The 22,278-nt window shown below is 43.3% G+C and overlaps 1 protein-coding gene across 2 annotated transcripts; it reads left to right on the top strand.

The window, feature by feature from the left end:
• Positions 1 to 16,939, top strand: zbtb10 (zinc finger and BTB domain containing 10). 2 transcript variants are annotated; one of them, XM_061092772.1, is made up of 5 exons: positions 1 to 883; positions 7,419 to 8,445; positions 12,968 to 13,033; positions 15,132 to 15,307; positions 16,337 to 16,939. In XM_061092772.1, exons 1-5 carry the CDS (start codon positions 224 to 226, stop codon positions 16,616 to 16,618), a joined length of 2,211 nt encoding a protein of 736 aa, XP_060948755.1. In that variant the 5' UTR covers positions 1 to 223; the 3' UTR covers positions 16,619 to 16,939. The 2 variants fall into 2 exon arrangements, with proteins under 2 accessions (XP_060948755.1, XP_060948756.1); XM_061092773.1 differs by lacking the exon at positions 12,968 to 13,033.
• The last annotated feature ends 5,339 nt before the right edge of the window (positions 16,940 to 22,278 follow it).

Below are 22,278 nucleotides of genomic sequence, written 5' to 3'. Positions count from 1 at the left end.
CGGACGCAGTGAGAGCCCTGAAATTCATTATGCCTTCAAAACCTCTATTTATTTCCGCATAACCTACATACTCTCACCGGGAGGGCCAGCGGCGGAGAGAAGAGCCACGACGACGGTTCATCTCTTTCGGGAAACACATCGAATGCACAGACGCTGTTTTTTTCGTCGGAGGTGGACACTGTTGTAGAAAGTGAAGATTCTAATACATATTAGGGAAAAAAAAATGTCCGGTGAGAGAAACCGCAGGTCGCTGGCTTTCCGAGGGGGTGGACTGGCCGGGTTAACGGGTTCCAGCGGTGTCGGTGGGGGGAACTGTAACAGCTGGGAGGCCGTGGCCTGTCAAGACCGACATTTTAACTGGAACAGGCCGGATCAAGAGGAGGATCTGGGGGAGAAGGGACCATCGCAGGAGAGTGTGGAGGGCGCTGGGTCTGTCCGCGACAGCACGGAACCCGAGGCGGAGGAAGAAGAGGACCCGGAAGGGGGCAGCTGGACAGCCGCGGACGGCGACGACCGTGTCAGCTCGGCGGTGGAAGCGGAGAACGGGACCCGGGAGGGGGGTAGCCTGACAGCGGGGAACGGTCCCAGCAACCAGGACAGCCGGGAGTCGGGAGGCGGCGAGACGGGACCCAGGAAATCGGGGGTCGAGATGAGACCGCAGACGCTGCTTCAGAAACACTCAGTGTTCCACGCTCCGTGGCTGCAAGAATTCCCATGGCTCAAATTCAGCCAGAAGACGGGACTCATGTCCTGCTCCTGGTGTCACGACATTGCCACTAAAACCAGCGACGAGCTGGTGAAGGGGAGTCGCAACTACAAGCGGGCCTTGTTGCTGAGACATCACCTGTCCTCCGAGCACGGCAGGAACGACCCCACCAAGCAGGTAACGCTAGCTCTCGTCCATGACGCTTTCGCTTAGTTACCTGCGTCGCATTAAATACCTGACACACACTTGTCTCTTCACACGTCGCTGTCTGTTTTGTTTGACACTCATAATGACCATTTAACAACTTCTGAAACACGCGGAAGCCCAAACAAGGCTGTTGCCGAAGATTCCCAATCTCCTCTCGCGGCTAATTAGCTAGCATCTACCTGCTAACCCGAGCTAGCAGCTAGCTCAACGCACTAGCCGCCTGCAGCTCTGGCTGTCTCCTCGGAGGCAGAGGGCTGTGGAAAGCCCCTAGCGAGGCTCATGTCGACTAACTGGGTTATGAATGGTGAAAATGAAAACACACACACGCAAACACTTCTCAGCGTGGGAGATGTGGAGCCTCTGCTTCGAGGGTCTTGTCCCCACACCGGTGGTGGAAGAACCTGCTCCGGTGTGACAGCAGCTAGCAGGTGTCAGACCGGAGGCTGCCTCTCATACCCAGGACCGGACTGCATGTCACGGATAACTGTGAGTCATGTCAGCCTCCTACTCGGGGTTAGCTTCTCCCTTCGGTGGTCTGGAGCACTTTGTATTGTACATGCTCACTGTACAGACCCTTTTGTTGGGTCAGCAGCTGTCTTGATTGCTAGCTCGCTAAAGGTCACACAATGGCAAGGGCTCGACCCTAAAAGCCTTTGGGGAACCGCACCCCTACCCCAACCCCCCCCTTGCCTTTGGCCTCTCATTCAGTTCTGCTGGCTCCAGGTCCCGGGTGACCTCTGGCGCATTTCTTCTTCCTCCTCCTCCTCCTTCTCCTCCCTTCGGGGAGCTAAATTAGAGGCATTGTGCTAGAATGACCCCCCAAAATCCATAGATGGTGTCACTTGCAGGGCCGGACAAGAGGAGCAGAGTAAATCATGTCGCCCAGAGGCTGACAGCTTGCCTTGCCCATAGGCTGTGAAACCTTATGAATGGCCTTAAATGAGGGAAATTGATGCCAGTTAATAGAATGACATGGCATCACCTGACCCTGCCATCCACATATTTTTGGATTAATGGGCTCCAGTGTTGTACCTTAGGGGCAGATCTCATGATAAGGGCCCCATCTTGCATGCTCAAGATTAGAGTCCTATGTCTCACTAATTGGAATTTATTCCTCATTTATTTGATTGGCATATAAAGACAGCGTGTTTAGCCTGCGCTTGAGGTGAAGTCATCGCTGGTTGGTTTATTTAGTGTTTTTTGATTGACTGCTTTTAATCGAAAGCAACCAGGCCAGCTTTATATTTGGTGAACTCTGTCTTTATTGATGTGCGTGCGGTGGTTTTTATTGGTTCATTATTTTTATTGCAGTGTCAGCAACAATTATTTACTATTTTTCAGTACCCTCATAAAATCCAGAATGTGTCGAACATTTCTCCCATCAGTCCTCCATAGAAAAAGAAATACGGTTACTTGTACATTGCCACATCCAGCTTCATATCCTAACAGTGTTCTGAGCTGTCAGGGGAATTAGGGGCTGGGTGCTATTTGACTCTAATTTGTGAGGGAAGAGGATTGCACTACTACATTTAGTTTCCTTCCTTTGTACACGCAATCACTAATCAGAATGACTTAAAGTGATCTGCTAACTTGTACACATCTCTAATTGGTAAGGAGAGCAGTAGGAGTGGATTAGGGGCTTGGTGTGGTTTTTCCCTAGCAACAAGGACCCCGTTCACTGTACTCAGAGGTTATCCAGGGCATTGTGTCGTGGAGGATAGAGCTGGGGAGATAACATCCCATTGCTGCGTAACTGGAAACAATTTCTATTAAATCTATTCTATTTCTTGCTGTTTTGGTATTCTTATTTGAAAATTCATCAGTTTTATTTTGTAAGCCTTTTGATTAGAACTGTAATCCTTTTCATAAATGCAGTCCTGTGGAAGTAATGAGCAGCAGTGTATGTTAAGCTAGGCTGCATTGTGAGCAGTACATTAAAGGGGAATTATGGTGGAACGAGGCAACGTCTTGTCCTATTCACCCATTCCTGACGTTAGTCAGGCCTCTGCTGCATTCGTTAAAGCTAACTCGATTAGCCTTAGCACACCAGGGCAGCTGTGGTAAATGTGGGTCTCTTTGGAGAAGGGGGCCGTTGTCCTTAATTCTCTAGATACTGTCTTGTGCTCAGATTGTTCCTTATGCTCACTGGTTAAAGGTTAAGATGAGGCAAAATCAGACCATTGCGTCTCTGCGGTTAGATATGAGATCAGACCACATATCTGGAATCTGCACATCAGTTCATTCTCTAGAGACATTTTTTTCTTATTTTCAAAAATGAGTTAACAGGAATGATGAGATTAGAGTGGGACTCCCAGTTTCAATGTTATTCAGAGGACCGTTGTATGACATGGGGCGAAAAAACATGTTACACCCACATTCGTTGCTGCAGACTAATTCCTTTTCATCACAATGTACAGAGAGACTATTCTACAACTGTAGTTCCACACACATCATGACACAGAGCTACACTGCATAATTATTGCATTAAGCTAGTTTCATTTTGAGCTCTCCACAGCTTTCCTCTTCATACACTCCCTCTTTGTCTCACCCACTCCTGTGTTCTCTTCTCTCTCTTTTTGTTCTTTGTTTGGGCATCTACAGCAAATTAAAAGACATCTGCTCATGACAGTCCAGCAGTATGTTACCTACATTCAACCCAGGACAGGAGAAGGATCAGGTAGTCAGGTTTGATAATTAGCACAGACCCATGTGGTTTAAGAACCAAACACGTTTCACCTGCATCACAGTGTTAGTCTAAATGGGCTCTATGATAAGATAACACACCCATCATGAGAAATTCAAATACGAGGGGGCTATTGAGACATTTTCACCCCGTGATTCCAGTTAAGACAAACACCACACCCATTGTTAACAGTACGTCTCCCCGCGTAGGGAAGGGGATCCACCCATTGCAGCCTAGTGTCTGCCAGAGAGATGGGATGTTTATTGGGGGCCACAGGTCAGCGGAATGGGGTGGGGTGGAGCCAGAGGGAGAATTCTTCTTGTTGAATCCATCAGTGACTCTACCCTCCCCGGTTTTTTTCCCCTTACTCTGCCTCTTCTGTTGAAGCATTGTTAGGAGGCCGGGAGACACTCGGTGCAGCCCTCCCACACCTTGGGCCAAACGCACACTGCGGTATTGTTCTATCATCTTGGGACAGACGGGTTGGGTGAGTAGGGGGGAGGGAGGTACAGTAGACATAGGGAGTTTTGGAAGGACTTGTGGAGTCAGCCTCAGGGCTGGGCTGGCCATGAGACTGGATTGATGCTGGGTGGGGATAGACGAGGGAAGGGATGGAGGCAAATGTGTGTGTAAAAGGTAAACAAAAACTGGCTCCAGTGGGTCATTATGTTGCATGGGTACAGTGCTGTATCACATGATCTGGTAGAGGTGTGTCTGAGTGTTTGTCATGGATCTGTTGGCCTTTGGGCTTTGTGGTTTGTTTGGGTTTGTGGTTAAGTTTTGTTGAAGGGCACTATTCTCTAATTGGCAGCATGACTTGACCTATGTCCTCTTTGCTTTGTTTAATCCACCTGTAAATCAATTCTGATTGTTGGTTCTCTATAGCATCCATGTTTTATTCAGATTCTTCTTCTCCTCTTTTCTTCTTGGATTCCCTTGCTGTCTGTCAGTCTCCCAGCCCTACCAACTCCGGCTCAAATAAAGAAAACTAGCCACGTCATAACTGGGGGAGGTTGATATTGTCCCCACATTCCCTGTTGGCTCAGGCTGGTTTTGCCTCCAGCATCTGTTGTGCAGGGTTGGTGTGCTGGTTCCTTAAAGCTCACACGTGGCACATCTGGAGAAAGGATGCTGCTGCTGCTGATGAGGCCAGTATGGAGCAACTTATCCAGTACCAGGCTGTCCTAGCTTGACTCCAATAAGTGTGTACATACAACACACTCGCACGCAGTCCTATCAGAACTGCCAGGCGAAGTCTTACCTCTCTGGCCTGTTGCCTTGTAATGTGCGTAATGGATTAAAGCTGTGGGGAGTCATGGGGTTTGGGGGTGGGATGGCGAGTTGAAATGATAAAAGGATGTTCAAATTCTCCGGTAGAAGAAGTCTGTAAATACTCAAGGTTTTTCAAATGTGTTTGCTGTTTTATTCACTTTCTTCCGACTATAAATTAAGGTATTGTTTTAGTAAGCTAAATGTTATTCATCTTCCATTAGCACTGCATTGTTTAAAGCTTATTCAGTGTAAACTAATCCGTAGCAGACGAAAGCAAAACAGGAAAAACTGAAAGCGCATCTTATTAGTCTTGTCGGATAGCACTCATGCCCTTCACCACACCAATATATTCCACCAGTGTACTCAACACGATGACCATGCCCCTCCAGAAGCTTTGATGTGTATATCATGGAATAATTTTTTTCCTCCCACTCCTCATCCTCTCCGCCTCACCCACATGCACCCTGGCTCCTTTCTATGCTTGCGAGTGGGAGCTGCTGTGTAATAAGAGAGTGAGTGCTGAGCCCTTTCACAAAGGCCCACAGTGAGTGGACAATGAGCCTCAGGGAGAACACGGGCCATTGTGAAGGCTAAAATGGGGTGACCCATCTCCTTCTCTCCGCAGCACTTGCTTTTCGTGCCCCCTCTGCTCCACATTTTCTTCTCCGCCCTTTTTCTCGAGGCTCAAGGTCTCACTCGCTGCCTCATGCTCTCAATCATTTCTTTGTGCATGTCTTATCAAGCTCTTCTCCTTTATGCTCCAACTATTTCACATCTTTTCACACTTAATTTTATCAGCTCTGTTTTTACTTTATCCATCATAACTCTGCACTTCAGCTCTTGTCTATTTTCTGTCTTTCTATCCTCCTTTTATTTCTCTTAGCCTGCAAAGCACTCTCACTTCTGCCCTCTCCCTCACTCTGCCTTTCATTTCATCCCATCTATCTCTATCTCTCCCTCATTCGGCCTTTCATTTCATCCCATCTCTCCCCCTCCAGCTGTGGCAGAGGATGATAAGCCCCCCTATACTACACTGTGTGCCCAGGCTGCCCTGGACAAGAGCTGCAGTGTGGAGGGAATATGGGTGGGGGCTGGGTGGGGACCTCAGAGAAATGGATTTAATCTGAATTACTCGAGCTGAAACCCCAGCTGTGTGTGTGTGTGTGTGGGCAGCTTGGTTTCTCTGTGTGTGTGTGTGTGCACATGCATGTGGGGTAAAAATGCAGGGCTCGAGCAATGTGAATTATTCTGGATTAGGACATCTGCTGTGCAATTTTAAAATGAGCCGGAGATGTATGCCACTGCATGTGTGCGACTTGTGGAAACACAACAATATAGACCATTACGCATTCTTGGTATTATATGCATGTTGGTTTTAAAAATGTTATTGGGTGGTGTATTTTGTCTGAAAGCATGTATATATTTACCGTAACCCGAACTATGTGGGTTATATGTGCCGTGCAAGCTTATACATGCACATGTGTCTACTCCCCTCTCATCTGCTCTGTACCAGGCTGGCCCTTTGCCCTGGCATGAGGCAGCAGGGGAGGAAGAATGGGGCTGTTACAGGGTAGCTCTTTACTACTGCCAGTTCCCCTCCCATCCTACAGTCAGGTTGTTCCCTGTTTCGGAAACTCGTCAGCCCTCCCCCAGGCCTCATTATGGCCTGTTTTACATCTACCCTATAAGTTAAAGGGAGGGGACATTTTACATTACAGATGCTAAATGGGTTTAAAATCTTGAAAAACTACTTTCAAATTCAGCTTTGGAGGTAATTACCAAACTTGAAGGGGCACTCTCAAAGCTCTTTTTGTTTAGATGATTTTTAAAACGTCGTGGTTTGCTAGAGTTACCAAAGATTCAAAGTTTCATTTTTCTCCAGCATAAATAGATAGAATATTTGAGTATATTAAGTTCTGTTTATAACCAAAGCAGTAAGCATCACATTTTCTTGCCAGCCCCAGTGAGTAAAAGTTTCTTTCAGTGTTCATTGTTTTGCATCATTTTTGTCATACAAACAAGAGTCGATCAAATAGGCAGTGATGCAAATTTCGCAACCCCAGTTGTCTTCCCAGTTAAAGGCATCGGTTATTAAAAAAATTCAATTGATCGAAAATGTTTTTCCTAACATAACTAGGGTTGTGCCCTCTCAGACTAGAGTTACACCTGATCAGAGATTTTACGGTAAATTAATAAAAGAATAAAGATGGTCTACTATATTTGTAATTCTATGATACTTGTTTGACTAGTTGTTGTGTACTGCAAGTTGAATGAAGAAAACAATTTGATCATAGGTCTGTGTAAAACTACACCTTTCATTACTCCACATACACCTCTTTCTTACCCTCACATAGCAGAAGCCTGTCAAACTTGTTTCACCCCTACGGCAGGTGCTTTGGTTTCATGCAGGGAACCCCGTGTGTGTCTTTTGTATAGACAGAGTTACAGACAGGTTATACATGTATTTATGCTTGCTTTTGCAAATAACTTTCTCGAGCATTCAAAGGCTTCTCTAATGGTTTTTCTCTCCACCTCTCTTTCACCTCAAAGGAGACGGCAAGGCCCTCAGATAACGCCAGTCCTTCCACCTACTGCTCAGAAGAAGACTACCGCAGCAAGACCAATGAGAACTCCTACTGTTACCAGCTTCTCCAGGAGCTGGACAAGCAACGCAAAAGTGGCATACTCTGTGACGTCAACATAGTTGTCTCGGGCCAGGTTTTCCGCGCACATAAAAACATCCTGGTGGCTGGCAGCCGCTACTTCAAAACCCTCTACTGTCTGACCAAGAGCGAAGACCAGGACCAGGCCACGGTCACGCACCTGGATGTTGCTGCTCTGCAGGGCTTCTCAGTTCTCCTCGACTTTCTCTATTCTGGGAACCTGCTGCTTACAAGCCAAAATGCCATTGAGGTGATGTCTGTTGCTAGTTACCTCCAGATGACAGAAGTTGTGCAATCGTGTAGGGCTTTTATAAAGGATGCCCTGAATATCAGCATCAAGCAGGAGGCTCCAGATTCAGTGGTGGTGGATTACAATAAGCGGCAGATGGTTTCCAAAGAGGGACAGAGAAAGCTGGACCGGAAGCCGAGCAACTTCTGGGCCACAAGCATCCTGTCAAAGCTGTCAATCAAGGCCAGCAACAACCAAGGAAAAGATGCATTGAAAGAAGAAGATGACAACGGCAGGGTGAAGGAAGAGACCAGCGACATAGAGGTGACAGTGATCGGAAACGAGGGCTGTGCCCTGGTGACCAATGGAGCCTCTGGTAACTGGACCCACCAAAATGAGAACTCTTCTGATTCAGCAGAGACCAATGACACGCAGTCGGCGGGTGACCAGGTCTTCGTCTGGAACGAGCCTGCCACAGGTGGCGCGGCAGCAACACCTGCAGCAATGAAACGTGAGGCACCAGATGCGGCGGCCGGAAGCGGGCGGAGGAAAAAACAGACCACCACACGCCGTTTTGTCTACAACTTCCCACCAGAGCCTGAAGAGGGATTCGATGAGGGGATGTTCGTCCAGCCTTCGGCCTCCTACCCCAGAGAAGACTTCTCCTCCCTCTCTGAAAATGCTGGTAAGAGGCTCCTTTGCACTTTAAGCACACCCCTCACACACACTCCACTCCAAGTCCCTTCCCCTGTAAAATATTGCATGTACAGCTTCGCAGTTAACTCATGAATTTCTTATTCCTATTACATACACAACACGATCTATCAAAGTGAAATGTAGAGGCTCCTTTTTACAGTGCAGAGGTCTACACACAAGACTTGACTTTAAGTTCTGCTTGTACAGTATAAAAATACATATTTTTCCTACTGGAAAACTAAGACAAATTAGTCTAATAGTTTACATCCCTGTCCTGCATCTTATACACCATGTAGAACATTCAGTTAACGTTCAGCTTAACATGGTTTAAGTAGCCTATAGAGCATAAAGCTTAACAACGTGGCCAGGGTCAAAGAGCAGTATCATTAAAGGAGGTGGTGGTGGTAACTCTCTGTGATAACCAATCCTGCCAAACCTTGTTAAGCAAAGACTTTAGAAAGCAATAGAGGAAATGTTGAGAGAGAAGTGCAGTGGCATAGATTCTTAGCTCACAATATTGGTGGCCCCTTTGTCTGAAAAGTAGCATAATGAGGGCATCTAAGGGTCCGTGGTTTCCCCTGCTCACTGTCTGCATCTCTGTATTGCTTTACAGATGTGAAACTTGGCATAAAACTGCTGCTAGAAGAAGACAGAGTAAACAAGCAGGCAGCATTAGCTCTGTCTGCACTATGTCCAATCAACTCAATCATTGCTTTAGTATAATGTCTGAAAAAATAAATTACTGTAACTCTGCACCATTACGTCAAATTAAAGTATTATAGAATGATTTACAGAATGTGGTGCATTTCCCCCATAAATGACACGTTTAATGTCTTTGTAATTATGGACTAGCATTTAAAATAAAGGTATGAAATGCCTCTAAAATTTGGTTTTTACTTGGGAAATATTGCCTCATTTATATGAACAAGCTGTCACTATTTTGTGACATATCTAATCATGTCACAGGCACCAATAAGGTAAACAGAGGACTGCCTGCAGGGGATAACATTGATGTGACCAATCAAATTATTGATCACTGCAGGAAAAGAATGGATTTTTAAGCCTTCAATCAACGTCCCGCTGTTGCACCGAACAATGTGGACATTTGGTTGTCAAGCTTTTCACCAGTTACTCACTCCGAGCCGTGAGCTCCACTAATCACTTTGGGAGGGGGGGGGGGTGCGTTTCAGCACAGGAACGTGTTGCCACATCACTGCTGAGACTCGTTTCAAGGATCAGATAAGACATTTTGAAACAAAGGGTGATTTAGATTGGCATGTCATCATGTTTCATAGTAAATACTTAAAGAGTTGGAGATGGTTAAAACATAATTTGTCCTGAATTTGAAAAAAAAAACACTGAATCCCTTCGACCTTTTTAAGTGGCTTTCTCTCATTCTTACTTTTGCTCTCCTTTCCATATTCTCTCTCTGGCTGTTTACCCTCTGACACCTTCTGCTCTATATCTCTTAATCCATCCATCGCTCCATCCTTCCTGTCCACATACAGGGTACTGCTTGCAATAATCTCCTCTCTCAGCTCAAGCCTACTCCTTCTGTCGGCCGCATTAAGCATGGCACTCCATGTAACTATAATGATATCACGTATCGAGGGGAGTGGTATGGACTTTGTGGAGGCGAAGTGAGGGGCTGAGAGTGTGTGTGGCAAAAGGGAGAGAATTTTGTCTGTGTGTGAGAGAACGAGAAGCCCTCCCTAATGCAGGATAATGAAGAATGCAGGGGAAAGATTTCTTCCCCCAGGCCTCCCTAAATGCACTTCAATGCTCTTAGTGCCTCTGACTCCTCCTAGGGTTCTTTTTAATGTGTGCACAAAGTGGATCTGGGTGTTGTAGTAGCCTGGGCAGACCCTCACTTAGAGACTGAGTTTATCTTCATGTGCTGCAGACTCTACAGCCTTTTTCTCTTCGTGTGTCGTTATTAAGGCCGATGTCTCTGATTCATACTATTTCTTTCAAATAAAGCATTTGAATAAGCTATAAATGCCTGTTTCAAGACAGTTTGCCTTTCACATGTGACGAACGCAGTGCTTTTCACTTCCTGCTGTATAAGGATGGTTTTCTTAACATTTTCTCAGTTCCCTTATGAAGATGCTAATCCTCTGGTCATGCAAAAATGAGGTTGATCTAGGTGTATCACTAATGCTATAAAAATACTGTGGATTAGCTATTGAATTCATTTGAGGTTTGAGCTGATCTTATGTTGACTTTGGTGTATGTGATATTTTGCATTTGTACTTCTGCATACATTTTGATTTAGTTGTAGTTGTATAGTCAGAGCACACAGAACAATATTTGTGTACAGTGCATATAGTGATAGTCCAGTGCCGATTATGGACAGATTATTGTCGAGGATTTCAGCTTGTGGCGTTGTTTCCCACAATCCCTCCCTGCCGTCCACACTTGATCATTCTTGTATCACATACAGTGCTCAATTGTTGGGACTTGGTCTGGATGTGTGTCACATGAAGTTTAAAATGTGAGTTGCGCTTTACAATATATTACATTACAAAGCAAAAATGAGAATGCGTATTTATTAGTCATGTCTGCTGTGGGTTATTAAATTATCCAATAAAGCTTGTAATATATCTATAGAGAGATTCAGTCATGCAGAATAGACTAAGGGGGCTTTCCATTTTCCTCTTGGCTTCATACTAGGTATCATAAGTTGAGATGAGATGCGCTCTGAAACTGGACCCAACCCTCTTGTACCCTCAGTCGTTGAATATTTAAGTTTGAATACTGGCTGCCCCACTTTCCCTCTGTGAATACACACGCTTGACTTTCATTTTGCTTCGGTTTGATCTGTGTGGTCATGCCCCAACGGCGGAAGCATGGTCGCCAAAATGGTGCTGCTCTTCCTGTTGCTTTCTTTGTATTGTCACTTTTATGGTCCTTTTTTTCTCCTTAGGGGGTTGTTAAACATCTCAGACTGCTTCTCACTATTAGTCTCTATGAATCAATCTGCAAATGTCTTTCTTGATTTTAAGGACCAGTATGTATGATTTGGGGGATCTGGCAAAAATGGAATAAAATATTTACAGTTATTGTTTAACCTTAGAATGAGCCCTAAATAGCTACATTTGGAGCAGGTCATCTTCCACAGTGACATGTTTCTAAAGCAGCCAAGAACTAAACGCTTCCTTTTATTTAAACTGACAGCCAATCCCAGGTAAATAGAAAGTAAAGGGTGGATAGGAGGGGTATTCAGTTGGTTGCAATGTGCAGCCTCACTGCTAGATGCCATTAGGTCCTACACACTGAACCTTTTAATCTGGTCTTTAAAATACCAGGAAACAGCCTTTCACAATTCTCTGAATTCCAATGTGACATCTTCATGTTTCATTAATCCAACCAATTAACAACAAAAAAAAATTATCCAACCACCAGTCCAGATCTCTTAGAAAAGCAGTTTCTAATTTTATAATCAAACGTGGAACAATTATATATTTGGCATTTTAGTGGAACATATCTTGGCTGCTGATCAAGTATTTAAGCATTAAAATGTAACAAACTCTTACAATAGCCAATCACCCTTTTCTTCCACCAAGTGCTGTTAACTGGTGTTAGACTGACAAACTTCTGGTAATGATTATCCAAAATAGAAAAAATGGTGACAAACATAACTTCACAGCCAGCCAGACACTTTACAGAGTCACGGGAGGGCGAGTGTTGTGGAAAATAAGTTGTTGAAAGTGAAGGGTGGTTTCATGTCTCTAAGTACTTTGCCATCGCTGTCTGCACTTACACACTGAACCCGCAGCCAGCACTCACTCGTGGCCCATACATTCTTGAGTCTTCTCCAAACAGCTCAGTTGGATTGTTTAAAGGGTGGGTGCTGCACACAGAACAGGTGAAACGCATTTGCATACACACCAGTCTCTGTAGGAGCGTGCACACAAACCCACACCCACACACAGTAACCCCTCCCCCAATCCCCTGCGAGGTGCAAAGCTGCCAGGGGCAGTTCCCTACCCTCTCTAATCCACCCTAATGCCCTGGGGCTGTCCTCACTATTCCAAATATTGACCCAGGGAGAATAGACACACACACACTCTCACAGGGGCGTGTCTTTAATGGATTCGGAGCGCTGATGCTGGAGGAACCAGACACGCACACACAAACACAGGTGCTCACACAAGTGCTCACAAAAGCTGAGTGTAAGCTGAGCCGGTGTGAGGGCTCGACTCTGTCGTTCTCTAATTAACCCCCTCCCTCTCCACTGGAGCCCTGGTTACAGCATTAGTTTGCTGCTCTGGCCTGAGGTTCACGCTGCTTTACATATAGTAGGGACGTGTGTGTGTGTGCGTGTGTGCGTGGTCTGTGTGTGTGCCTTTGCCCGTGTTGTTAACTGAAACTCCCATTGTTCCAGGTGGGAGGTGGTTAGTTTTGTACACAAGGCATTGTGAGGTGTGTGTGCACCCCCCACACTATCAACCACCTCTCATCTCTCTTTCTCCCTCTCACTTCCCTTGCCCCCCCTTCCCCTTTCCCAGAGCTGGCCAATCAGATCCAGTATAGCATCATCCAAGACTTACAGCAAGGCGAGTCCTGGGAGAATGGTAAGATGCCGCACTCTCAAGACTACTACTAAAATCTTGATTCAGGATTCGTCCAAACTACTGTGTTATAAATTTTAAATCACATAACTTTTGCTCTGCCACACTACCGCGGTTTTCAAGCCCCAAAAACTAATTTTGGACACTGACCCTATTCAACTTTGGGGTAGCGTTTCAGTCTGCACAGATATAGAGACTTCTGCGAATCCTGTGGTAGAAAGCACATTTGCTGCCTGTCTGGGTCTCATTTGTCACGACTCGACTACCAGTTTCTATTCAGTATCCGTTCTATGTTGTCGTCGGTCAAAGGAAAAAATCCCCACCCTTACTTTTCTTCATTGCTATTACTTGTTCATAGTATTTCTGTAACCAAGCAACCAACTGCAGAGCGAGACTGAGTGAGTGTGGGTTGTCCATTCAGTATGCTTCATTTTGCATGTTCAGTCATTGTGGATGGGGATAAAGCAGCTGGAATAAAACCCAATTTAACAAAACTATAGCATTACACAGCCATCTTGCTACAGACAGCAGCTCAGGACTAGTAGTTAATTAATTATATTGTTATTATCCAACATTAAATTTGTTCCTTAAAGACCATGCATGAAGTGGGTATAGAAAATGAATGGATGCTGTTTCCATGTCACCTCATTTTTTTTTTTCTTCGAAACAATGACCAACGCGGGGGTAGATCTCGATTGAGAGGAGCCGACCTCCATTGTTCTATTATAAGCCTGATGTACCAGATGACATAGGGTCATAGCCATTCACCTGCAATACGTACAAGTATTTGTCCATGAAGAAAAAGAGGAGCTCATGTTTATGTAATGATTTCAGTTTATACCTACTCACAGCTTCATGTGTATAAATGACAGTGAAAAGTGAGTCCTAATACCTACGTTACCAGCTTATTACACTTCGACAAGTAGTGTCCTTGCCACACACACTCACACACACGTATATGAATGCAGAGTGAATACACAGGTGACCTGCTTCTCGTCAACCCTCCTCCCCCTAGCAACCCACCCTGACAACGCCTCTGTTGTGTGCTCCCTGTCTCAAACAAAAGGCCCGACCCTGTTACCCCACTCCCTCTCTCTCACTCTACCTCTCTCTCTCCAGTGAAGACTAATAATCAGTTTGGAGCCTTTTCAAAATCAATACTGTGCTTATTTATTTTTAAGCCCTGCTGTCCTCAGTTGCTTGTTAGCATAAACGTCCCTGGAGGGATAATGAAAGAAAGTGCTTGTATGAGGACGTCTTGATTTCTTTATTTTACAGACAGAAATAAAATTAAGAACATTTACTCCATCGAATTGAGATGCTGAGTGCAATCATAGTACATAAATAAAATATAAGTAATCAAAATCAATGAAACATAGTAGTGTTGTTCTCATTCATGTTTTAGCTTGCGTGTTGCTGAGATCTTTTTATTGGAACATAACCGTTCCATATGCCCTTAAGATGTTTTTATTAGTCATGAGATTATTAGTTGTTACTCTATTATTTCTATTGTAATAGAAGCTATTCCACTCGTAATTTCCACAATTTACATTCTAAATGAAACTGCATGATTATTTAATGTCGTACAACAACAGATCCATGTTGATGCTTTACATGCTCTGCTTATAAGCCTGTATCCTCTCTTAACATCGCCATGGCGAGGCCTCCAGCATCATTTAAATTGAACTGCAGACAAGCGCCAGTTACTTAGCAACAGTGACAGAGCTGGAAAGTTAAGACGGTGGCCACTGCAATCACCTGCATTTCTGCAGTTTAACAAACTTCCACAGCTTTGACTGTGATGCTTCAAACTTAGTGGTTTGTGTTCTCTCTAATGGTCACGGCATCTCGACTCCATGATTTGATACAGACAGGATATTGGTTCCTGACCCACCCGCTCACTCATCGGAGTTGATAGCTGCAGCTTTTATGATAATTGCCTGGCTCCATCTCAAGCTCATTAGTTGAGAGTACATCCAGTCAAATTACAACTTCACTCAAAGATGTAAAGCTAATGATCTGATCCTGGTGCTGCTAAATCTAATTCCTGACCTGACCTCTGGCTTCATTTCTATATTTCTGTTTTTCTCTCTGCTCCCAGGTGAGTCCTCACACCTAGCCCTCAATAAGCTCAAGTGCCCCCACTGTAACTACATCGCCAAGCACCGGCGCACGCTCAAGAGGCACCTGATCATCCACTCAGGCGTTCGCTCATTCAGCTGCGACATCTGCGGCAAGCTGTTCACCCGCCGTGAGCACGTAAAGAGACATTCCCTGGTGAGTCCGCACATGTACACTCAATTTACAATATAAACCTAAGTTCCTTTCACCTTTTTCTAGTAAACACTACTGTGTCACGGCCACTTTTTACATTGTTTCACCTTCATTGTGTTTGTATGACAGATTTTTCTTCATCGTGTGAGTGAAACAAGATATCTTTAACATCTCATCTAATGCAGGGAGCACATAGGTCTCTTGCAAAGTGGTGCAAAATAAATAGATTTGAGACTTTCCTTCATCCCTTATGTTTAATATAAAGGTTAAGTAGATTATTAGTAGATTATTACTGGGAGCACATTTTGCCACAAAAAAAACATTTTTTAAACATCAAACGTTAATTGACTGTTATAATGAGCTAAATGTTCTTTTATGCTCATGTTCCCTGTGGAGATAAAAGAACGAAAGTATATTTTTTCTCCGTTAATGTTTGAAGGAATAATTCAACGTAGAGAAAAATGTGCTTATTATCTTTCTTGCTGGAAGAGAGGGATATCGAAATATGCATGTATGTAGGTAGGTAAAGATGAAGCTACCGCTAGCAGCCAGTTAGCTTAAGCCTTACTGCTTGATTTCCTCAATTACAAGTATTTGCAGCGTAAAAAGTCAGGGGGCACCTCACTACTCCATGCACCTTCATCTGCACTCTGATGGTCTGGAGCTAAAGGGAGTTATCGCTAAGACTAGATTTCCAGCAGGTTTGGAAATCTGATCAGAGTCTGCGCCAGTGATGCGCCAGCGAGCCTCTCTGGTTGAGGAGTTCACTCACAGACTCCTAACAGCATGTCGAGCGCAGTTCAGGGGCTTTTGTCTGCGACTTGCAAAACTCGTCTGCGACTTGCAAAACTCGTCTTCGATTGGCAAATAGGGCTGAAAATCGTGTAGCGTGAACTAAGCTTTAACATCCCAAAACTGTACCTGTAAATGTCCTATTGACGAATAACTAGTGATTTCAACACTTCAAATGACTAATCTGACTTCTTCCATCTCCTTGACTTTCCTGTTTTCCTCTCTCCTCCTCTCTCTCAGGTGCACAAGAAGGACAAAAAGTACAAGTGCATGGTGTGCAAGAAGATCTTCATGCTTGCAGCCAGCGTTGGAATCCGCCACGGTTCACGGCGTTACGGTGTGTGCGCCGACTGCGCTGACTCGCACCAGGCCACTCAGGAGGGCCTGGAGGGCATGGAGTTCCCTCGCGACGAAGACTTCGACGGCGAGGAAGGGGACGACCTGGATGGGGAGGAGCCTACCGACAATGACCAATCAAGTTGGGGTGAGGGCAATGCTGGTGCTGCCCAGGAAAAGGACTAAGAATTTTAAAAACAAGCTTGAGAAACAAAATAAAAAGTTGATGTTTAATATATATGTATTCAAAATCTAGCTGGTAAACAATCAACTCCAAAGTGCTATCAAACCTTGAGGTTACTTAATTGTGCAAGTATATGACGAAGAGATGGGTTAAGAAAAAGCTTTGGTAGAGTGGGAACTCCAAGATGTACAGATTTTATTATTGTTAAAATGTGTCCAACTCTGGGCCCAGAGCCCACAAGAGAAAGATTCTAACGACTAATAATATGATAAATCAGGTTTTTGGTGATGTACTTTTATTTCCTGTTATTTCGGGGGAGAGTTGGGCAGGGTGATGACGTAGTTTTGTGTTGGGGGGGTGGGGGGTAGGCCAATCATCTAAAAAACGTAGAAAAAAAAAAGAACTGTTAATTATTTAATTTATGAAGAGAGGTTATTATGGTCTTATCAAATGCTCTAATTTTTATTTCTGTTTATGTCTGCAGCCGAGGCACAGTCATGGCTGCTGCTTTCGTCTCAATCTGAGAGTTTATTGCTTGGTGCTTGTAGAAGTACTCGGAAGAAGAGCATTATTGCCGACAGGAAGATTTTTAACTTGCTCTGTAGATCTTGTTTAGATGCGCTGAATATTATATTATTCTTTTTCTTTCTTTTGTTCTTTCTTTCCCTGCAAAGATCTTGGAACCAAAAAAATCTGTTTTGTGACTCTAATGTATGACAGCCATATTTATGATTAATTTAAGAGGGCTGTGATATGATGCCAAACAGACCGCACACCAAGATTTAGCAGGATACAAAAACTACTGAATACGCTAAAAAAAAAGAAAGACGTGAGGGTTTTCTTGTTAAGCGGGAAAAAGCGATTAATTAAAAAAAAATAAATAAATAGAAAAGCGAAAGTACAAGGGGAAATGTTATTGCTAGCTTTATACAAATCACGGCGTCACAGTAACACTTTATTAAAGCATTTGACTTTCACTTAAAGCTTGAATTTTGCCAAATGACGAAACGTTTGGTGCTGTAATGCTTGTTGCAGATTACTGGACCTACAGGCTATATATGATGTTTATAATCATAAAGCTTAAACTGACTCAGTTATACATATGTAATCAGCTTAAACTATAGAACACTGTTGTGCTACGGCGACTATCAGGTAATGCTTTGCCATTATTTTTAAGCTTTGTATTTTATTTAATGCAAACACACACACATGCCATTTTGTAGAACTACCGGCAGTACTTGTAATTGACGTTCTAAGGACCTAAGTGGACATCGATACCTTTATACGTTTGTTTATATTTGGTACTGAGTTATATAATAAATACAATATATAAATATATATATTTTGAATCACTTGAACGTTGGCTGTGAGGGAGAAATGTGCAGAAAGTCATGATGTGTGATGTTTTAACTCCATTTTTCATGTGTAAAAGGCATACCAGATGTCATCTGTTTAATTTGATGTAAGTTTGTTTTTATTTCTTAGGTCTGCCAGGTAGAAAAACACTTTGTTCCACAAAAAGTGAAGCTCTATGGCACCTCATAGACATGCACTTACTTTTGCGTTCATGAGAATAATTTTCTTTTTGTTTATGTTTTCTTGCTTCCCCAAAAAGCGGGTCTGAATGGAACTATATATATAAAAAAACAACTGTTGTGTCTTTCTTCCAATGCGCAACTTTTTTTATTAGACATTTTGTTTTGTTATTTAATATTATATATTGACTCCAAAATGCAATCAAGACTGTTAATTTCTATTTGTCCAACCAAAATTGTTTTTTTTAATTATTGTTGAAATATAATGTATAAGAAAAGCCAGGTGAAAACTTGCTTAGTGTAGAAAATCCTTGCTCGTGTCTGTAATTGTTGAGATTTTTAAATGTTTATATGCGACAGAATCATTCACTTTACCCTAGATACATATTTTGTTTTGATTTGTTCTTTCCAACAACGTTTCCTTCTCAATTGTTTTTTCATTAAGCACATATTTTCTAACGAAACATGGATTGTTTGCGGGTTAAAACCTTGGAACAGCAGTATCTGTTCATATGCAGTGGATTATTATACAGTTATGTACTGAAGTGCTAATGATACAGACAATGTGTAACTTCCCTTTACTCTTAGTGGAAGAAGAGCTATTTTAAGTCATAGAGATGTTCATCCTCTTGGTGTCACTTTTACCTTCAAATCACTGTGGGAGGGGTTATATTATGGATATATATATATATACATATATATATATGTGGAGATATATGAGATAAATATATATATATATGAAGAAAATATTATTTAACTAGTGGATTTACTTAATGGAACACATTGACAGTCAGCCACAAACCTCCTGACGTGGTGGTTTATTTCCGTGAACTTAAACCTTCCGCTTTCTCTCTCTGTTCACGCTGTGTGCTTGTTCATCACGCCATCCTGTTGTCTTGTTTGTTCTTTTTATACTATTTACCATCCTACTGATTTTACTGTAATGAATGAAACTCAAAAACTATGATGTATCATTTTAGATTTTATGCTGTATTTGTTATATGGACAAAAAAAAACACGAAAAACAAAGCAAAAACACTACAGATGTAAAGCAGAGGTTTTTTTTCCCCAGCTGTATTTTTTTACGCTGTTGCAAAGGGTTGTATTTTTCAATTTCTCGAACTCTAACAGTGATGCAAACTCGGGCCGCGCCTCAGTGCCCTCTGAACACAAAGCAAATTCAGGTTACTCTTTTTACGTTTTTATCAACAGTTTTCAAAGATGGAATTACATTTTCCTCTTTCCTCTCTGAATTGTACTACTGTTCCTCTCTCTACTACATTTTACGAATAAAACTTTGATATTGCTTTAACTATTTTGTCCACTCATTCTACTGTACTGATGCATTTGTTCTTATATATGTTTATACAGGAGCAAACTTATTTATGATAAATCATTTCAAAACCCAGAGCACCAAACAATGTCCAGAAAAGATTGATACGGTTAACCTTTATGTTTATATATGTTTATCTCCAAAGATCTCAGACTATTAGAACTACAGCAGTTTTAGTTTCTCCAGAGGTGGAACTCTCTTGACCTATTCCACATTCTCTGAAAACGATTACTTTATAATTACTAACACTGATATAATCACACACTTGTTAATTGAGTAGTTAACTTTATTGATCCCGTTAAAGAGATGTTATTTAATTGTATTTATCTCTTTGGTGGCAGGTGCATAGTATCTACACATACTGTAGCTGGGTCATTCAAGCACTTTAATTGAAGATATACAGCGATGTAAAAAATAAATAAAATTTAAGTAAAATGACAAACATGTGCTTGAAGTACCAGAAGTTAGAATGTTTGTTACCTGTCAATGATTTATTATTTCATAATAAATTAGTTACTGATGGATCAGTGTGAGATGGAAACAATGTGAACTTCATTATGTAAATGTGTTAGAAAAAGAATATGGCAGGAAATGCAAATATTCAAGTTCCTCAGAACTTTAACTGTACATCACTGTAGTCCATGTACTGCATTACCGGTTAATATCGAAATAGAGGCTGAAAGAACTGCAGCTTCAGATACGCTGACTTCTACCTTTCCCAAGGTGAGGGAGGTAACTCTGGAGCTCAACCATCCTGCTCAACACATTTCCCCAGTGACACACCTGTGGTCAGGACACAGCAGCAGCAGCGTGACGTGCAGCAGGGAGTCACAGGCCTGGGGATGAACTGGGATTATCAGAGCTTCACTGAGAAGCTGCGAACCTTTAAATCAAGGCAGAAAAGCTGTTTTTTAAATTCTGTCATAATCCAATGAGAAGTTTTGAATCATGAACTGCTCCTCTCCCTCTGTAAAAGCCGCAGTGCTGCCACCTGCTGTTGGAACCCAGCCTAGCCCACCCTTTGGGTGTTCTCTCAGCTGACACCAGGTGGCAGTAGATCTCTTCACATGTCCTCCTCTCGGCTCCTGCACTGCCCCAGATACTCAGCGTGGCCACTGATGGATTGAAATTGATTGACGCACTGATGCATTATGGGTCTAACACTGAGGTTGCAGGTTTTCACCAGTAAAATGCACGGTAACCACTCTCGCCTGCAGCAGTGCAGTGACTGACCTGCACATGCAGTCACAGCAACAAGTGCTAAATGCCGTCAATGCTTCGATATCAGATGCCTCATGCATACATGTAGGTTAAAACCTTTTGGCTGATGAATGGGTCATATAGACTAGAGGATTTAGTTTGCATGTTCATTGTGTTGTTTAATTTGTATAATGTATTTTAATATATTTAACAATATATTTCAAATTCCATGCATATAGGGTACATTCTCTTTTCATATTTTCTAATTGCACGATGAGCAGAATTAAAAGTGTGGGTTTCACCACAGGTGCGTTCTTCACAGTCAGATTAACTGGTGCTACAGTTTTCTTCTTGTATCGAATGTAATCCAGTTTGGCTCTTAGACAGAAAAACAGCGTGAAGCTAATGAAGAATGCCGTAAAAGTACACTCTACCGACATGTGTTTGTCACACCGATTATCTGTGGTACACGTTGTACTGTAACTGCTTATTATTGTGTGTTTGTGTCTTCGTGGGCCTGAGCGCTGCCGGGTATTTGAGTGTATTTGTACACACACAGAAGCAGTCATCAAACATTGGCCTTGTGGGCAGCCACACACTGCTCTATTCTTTTCTCTACGTGTGTGTGTGTGTGTGTTGACGTACATGTGTGTGTGCACAGGCCTCCTTCCCATTCACAGGGCCTTTTGTGTGGGTGTCTGTCAGCGGTGTTGTCTGCAGGCAGGCCCCCATTGTGTTGAACCACTGCTCCTTATTGACACAGGGCCCCTGGCACTTGGTGTTCCCATGGCCCCCCGGCCGCAGCGGACGGAAGGCTGAAACCGGAGCCCCGGACCTGGGGAGAGTTTGTTTGCACTCCCCTTTCTCTCCCTTGGTGCTCGCTGCTAGAACTCGGCTCCTCAGGGACAGGGCTCAGCGGATGGCGGCACCGTGCAAGTGTGTGGACTGTGGTGAGGGGAAGTTTCTGTGGGTGTGTGTGTGTGTGAGTGTGGGTGTGTTACATTTAAGAAAGATAGGTAGTCATGTAGTTGCAGCTGCTGAGAGTGTCCCAACTGTGTGGGTATGAAGTGTGTGTGTGTGCGTATGATGCTGACCTTCATGGAGTAGTGATCCTGTCGTTTGTTAAGATGCTGCACAGCGAGGCGCCCTGAGGTCAATGAGAGAGCAAACATTAATGGAGAAGATTATTCTCTGATCGCTATTATCTCTCGTGTGACCTGCTGTGACCCGGCACTGGTGCTGAGACAAATCTTGTTCCCATGTGCAAAGGGATCCCAGCAGGACGGCTTCATACTCGGCTGCACACTGTTGCTGCCGAGTATTACACGGCTGCTTTAAAGCCGACACCCCATGCTGTGATGCTGCAGCAGCTCAATAAGACAACTATTGTCATCGATCGACGACTGAACTTCTCACATTTCAGCTTTCACACTTATATTATTCATGTTTCTACCTTTACAGGGTCATTCCATTCATTTCATGTTGTGGACAGTTTGACTGTTTCTGTAAAAATATCGACACATAATATTGTCTCTATATTTGGAAAGTTCCTTTTGAACTTCACTTTTGTTGGTATTTAGGATTGAAGTGATTG

This window comes from Limanda limanda, chromosome 19, assembly GCF_963576545.1.
Source record: "Limanda limanda chromosome 19, fLimLim1.1, whole genome shotgun sequence".
NCBI classification, from domain to species: Eukaryota; Metazoa; Chordata; class Actinopteri; order Pleuronectiformes; family Pleuronectidae; genus Limanda; species Limanda limanda.
Note: the sequence above shows the minus strand (reverse complement) of the source record. Positions and strands in the feature narration are given on the sequence as shown.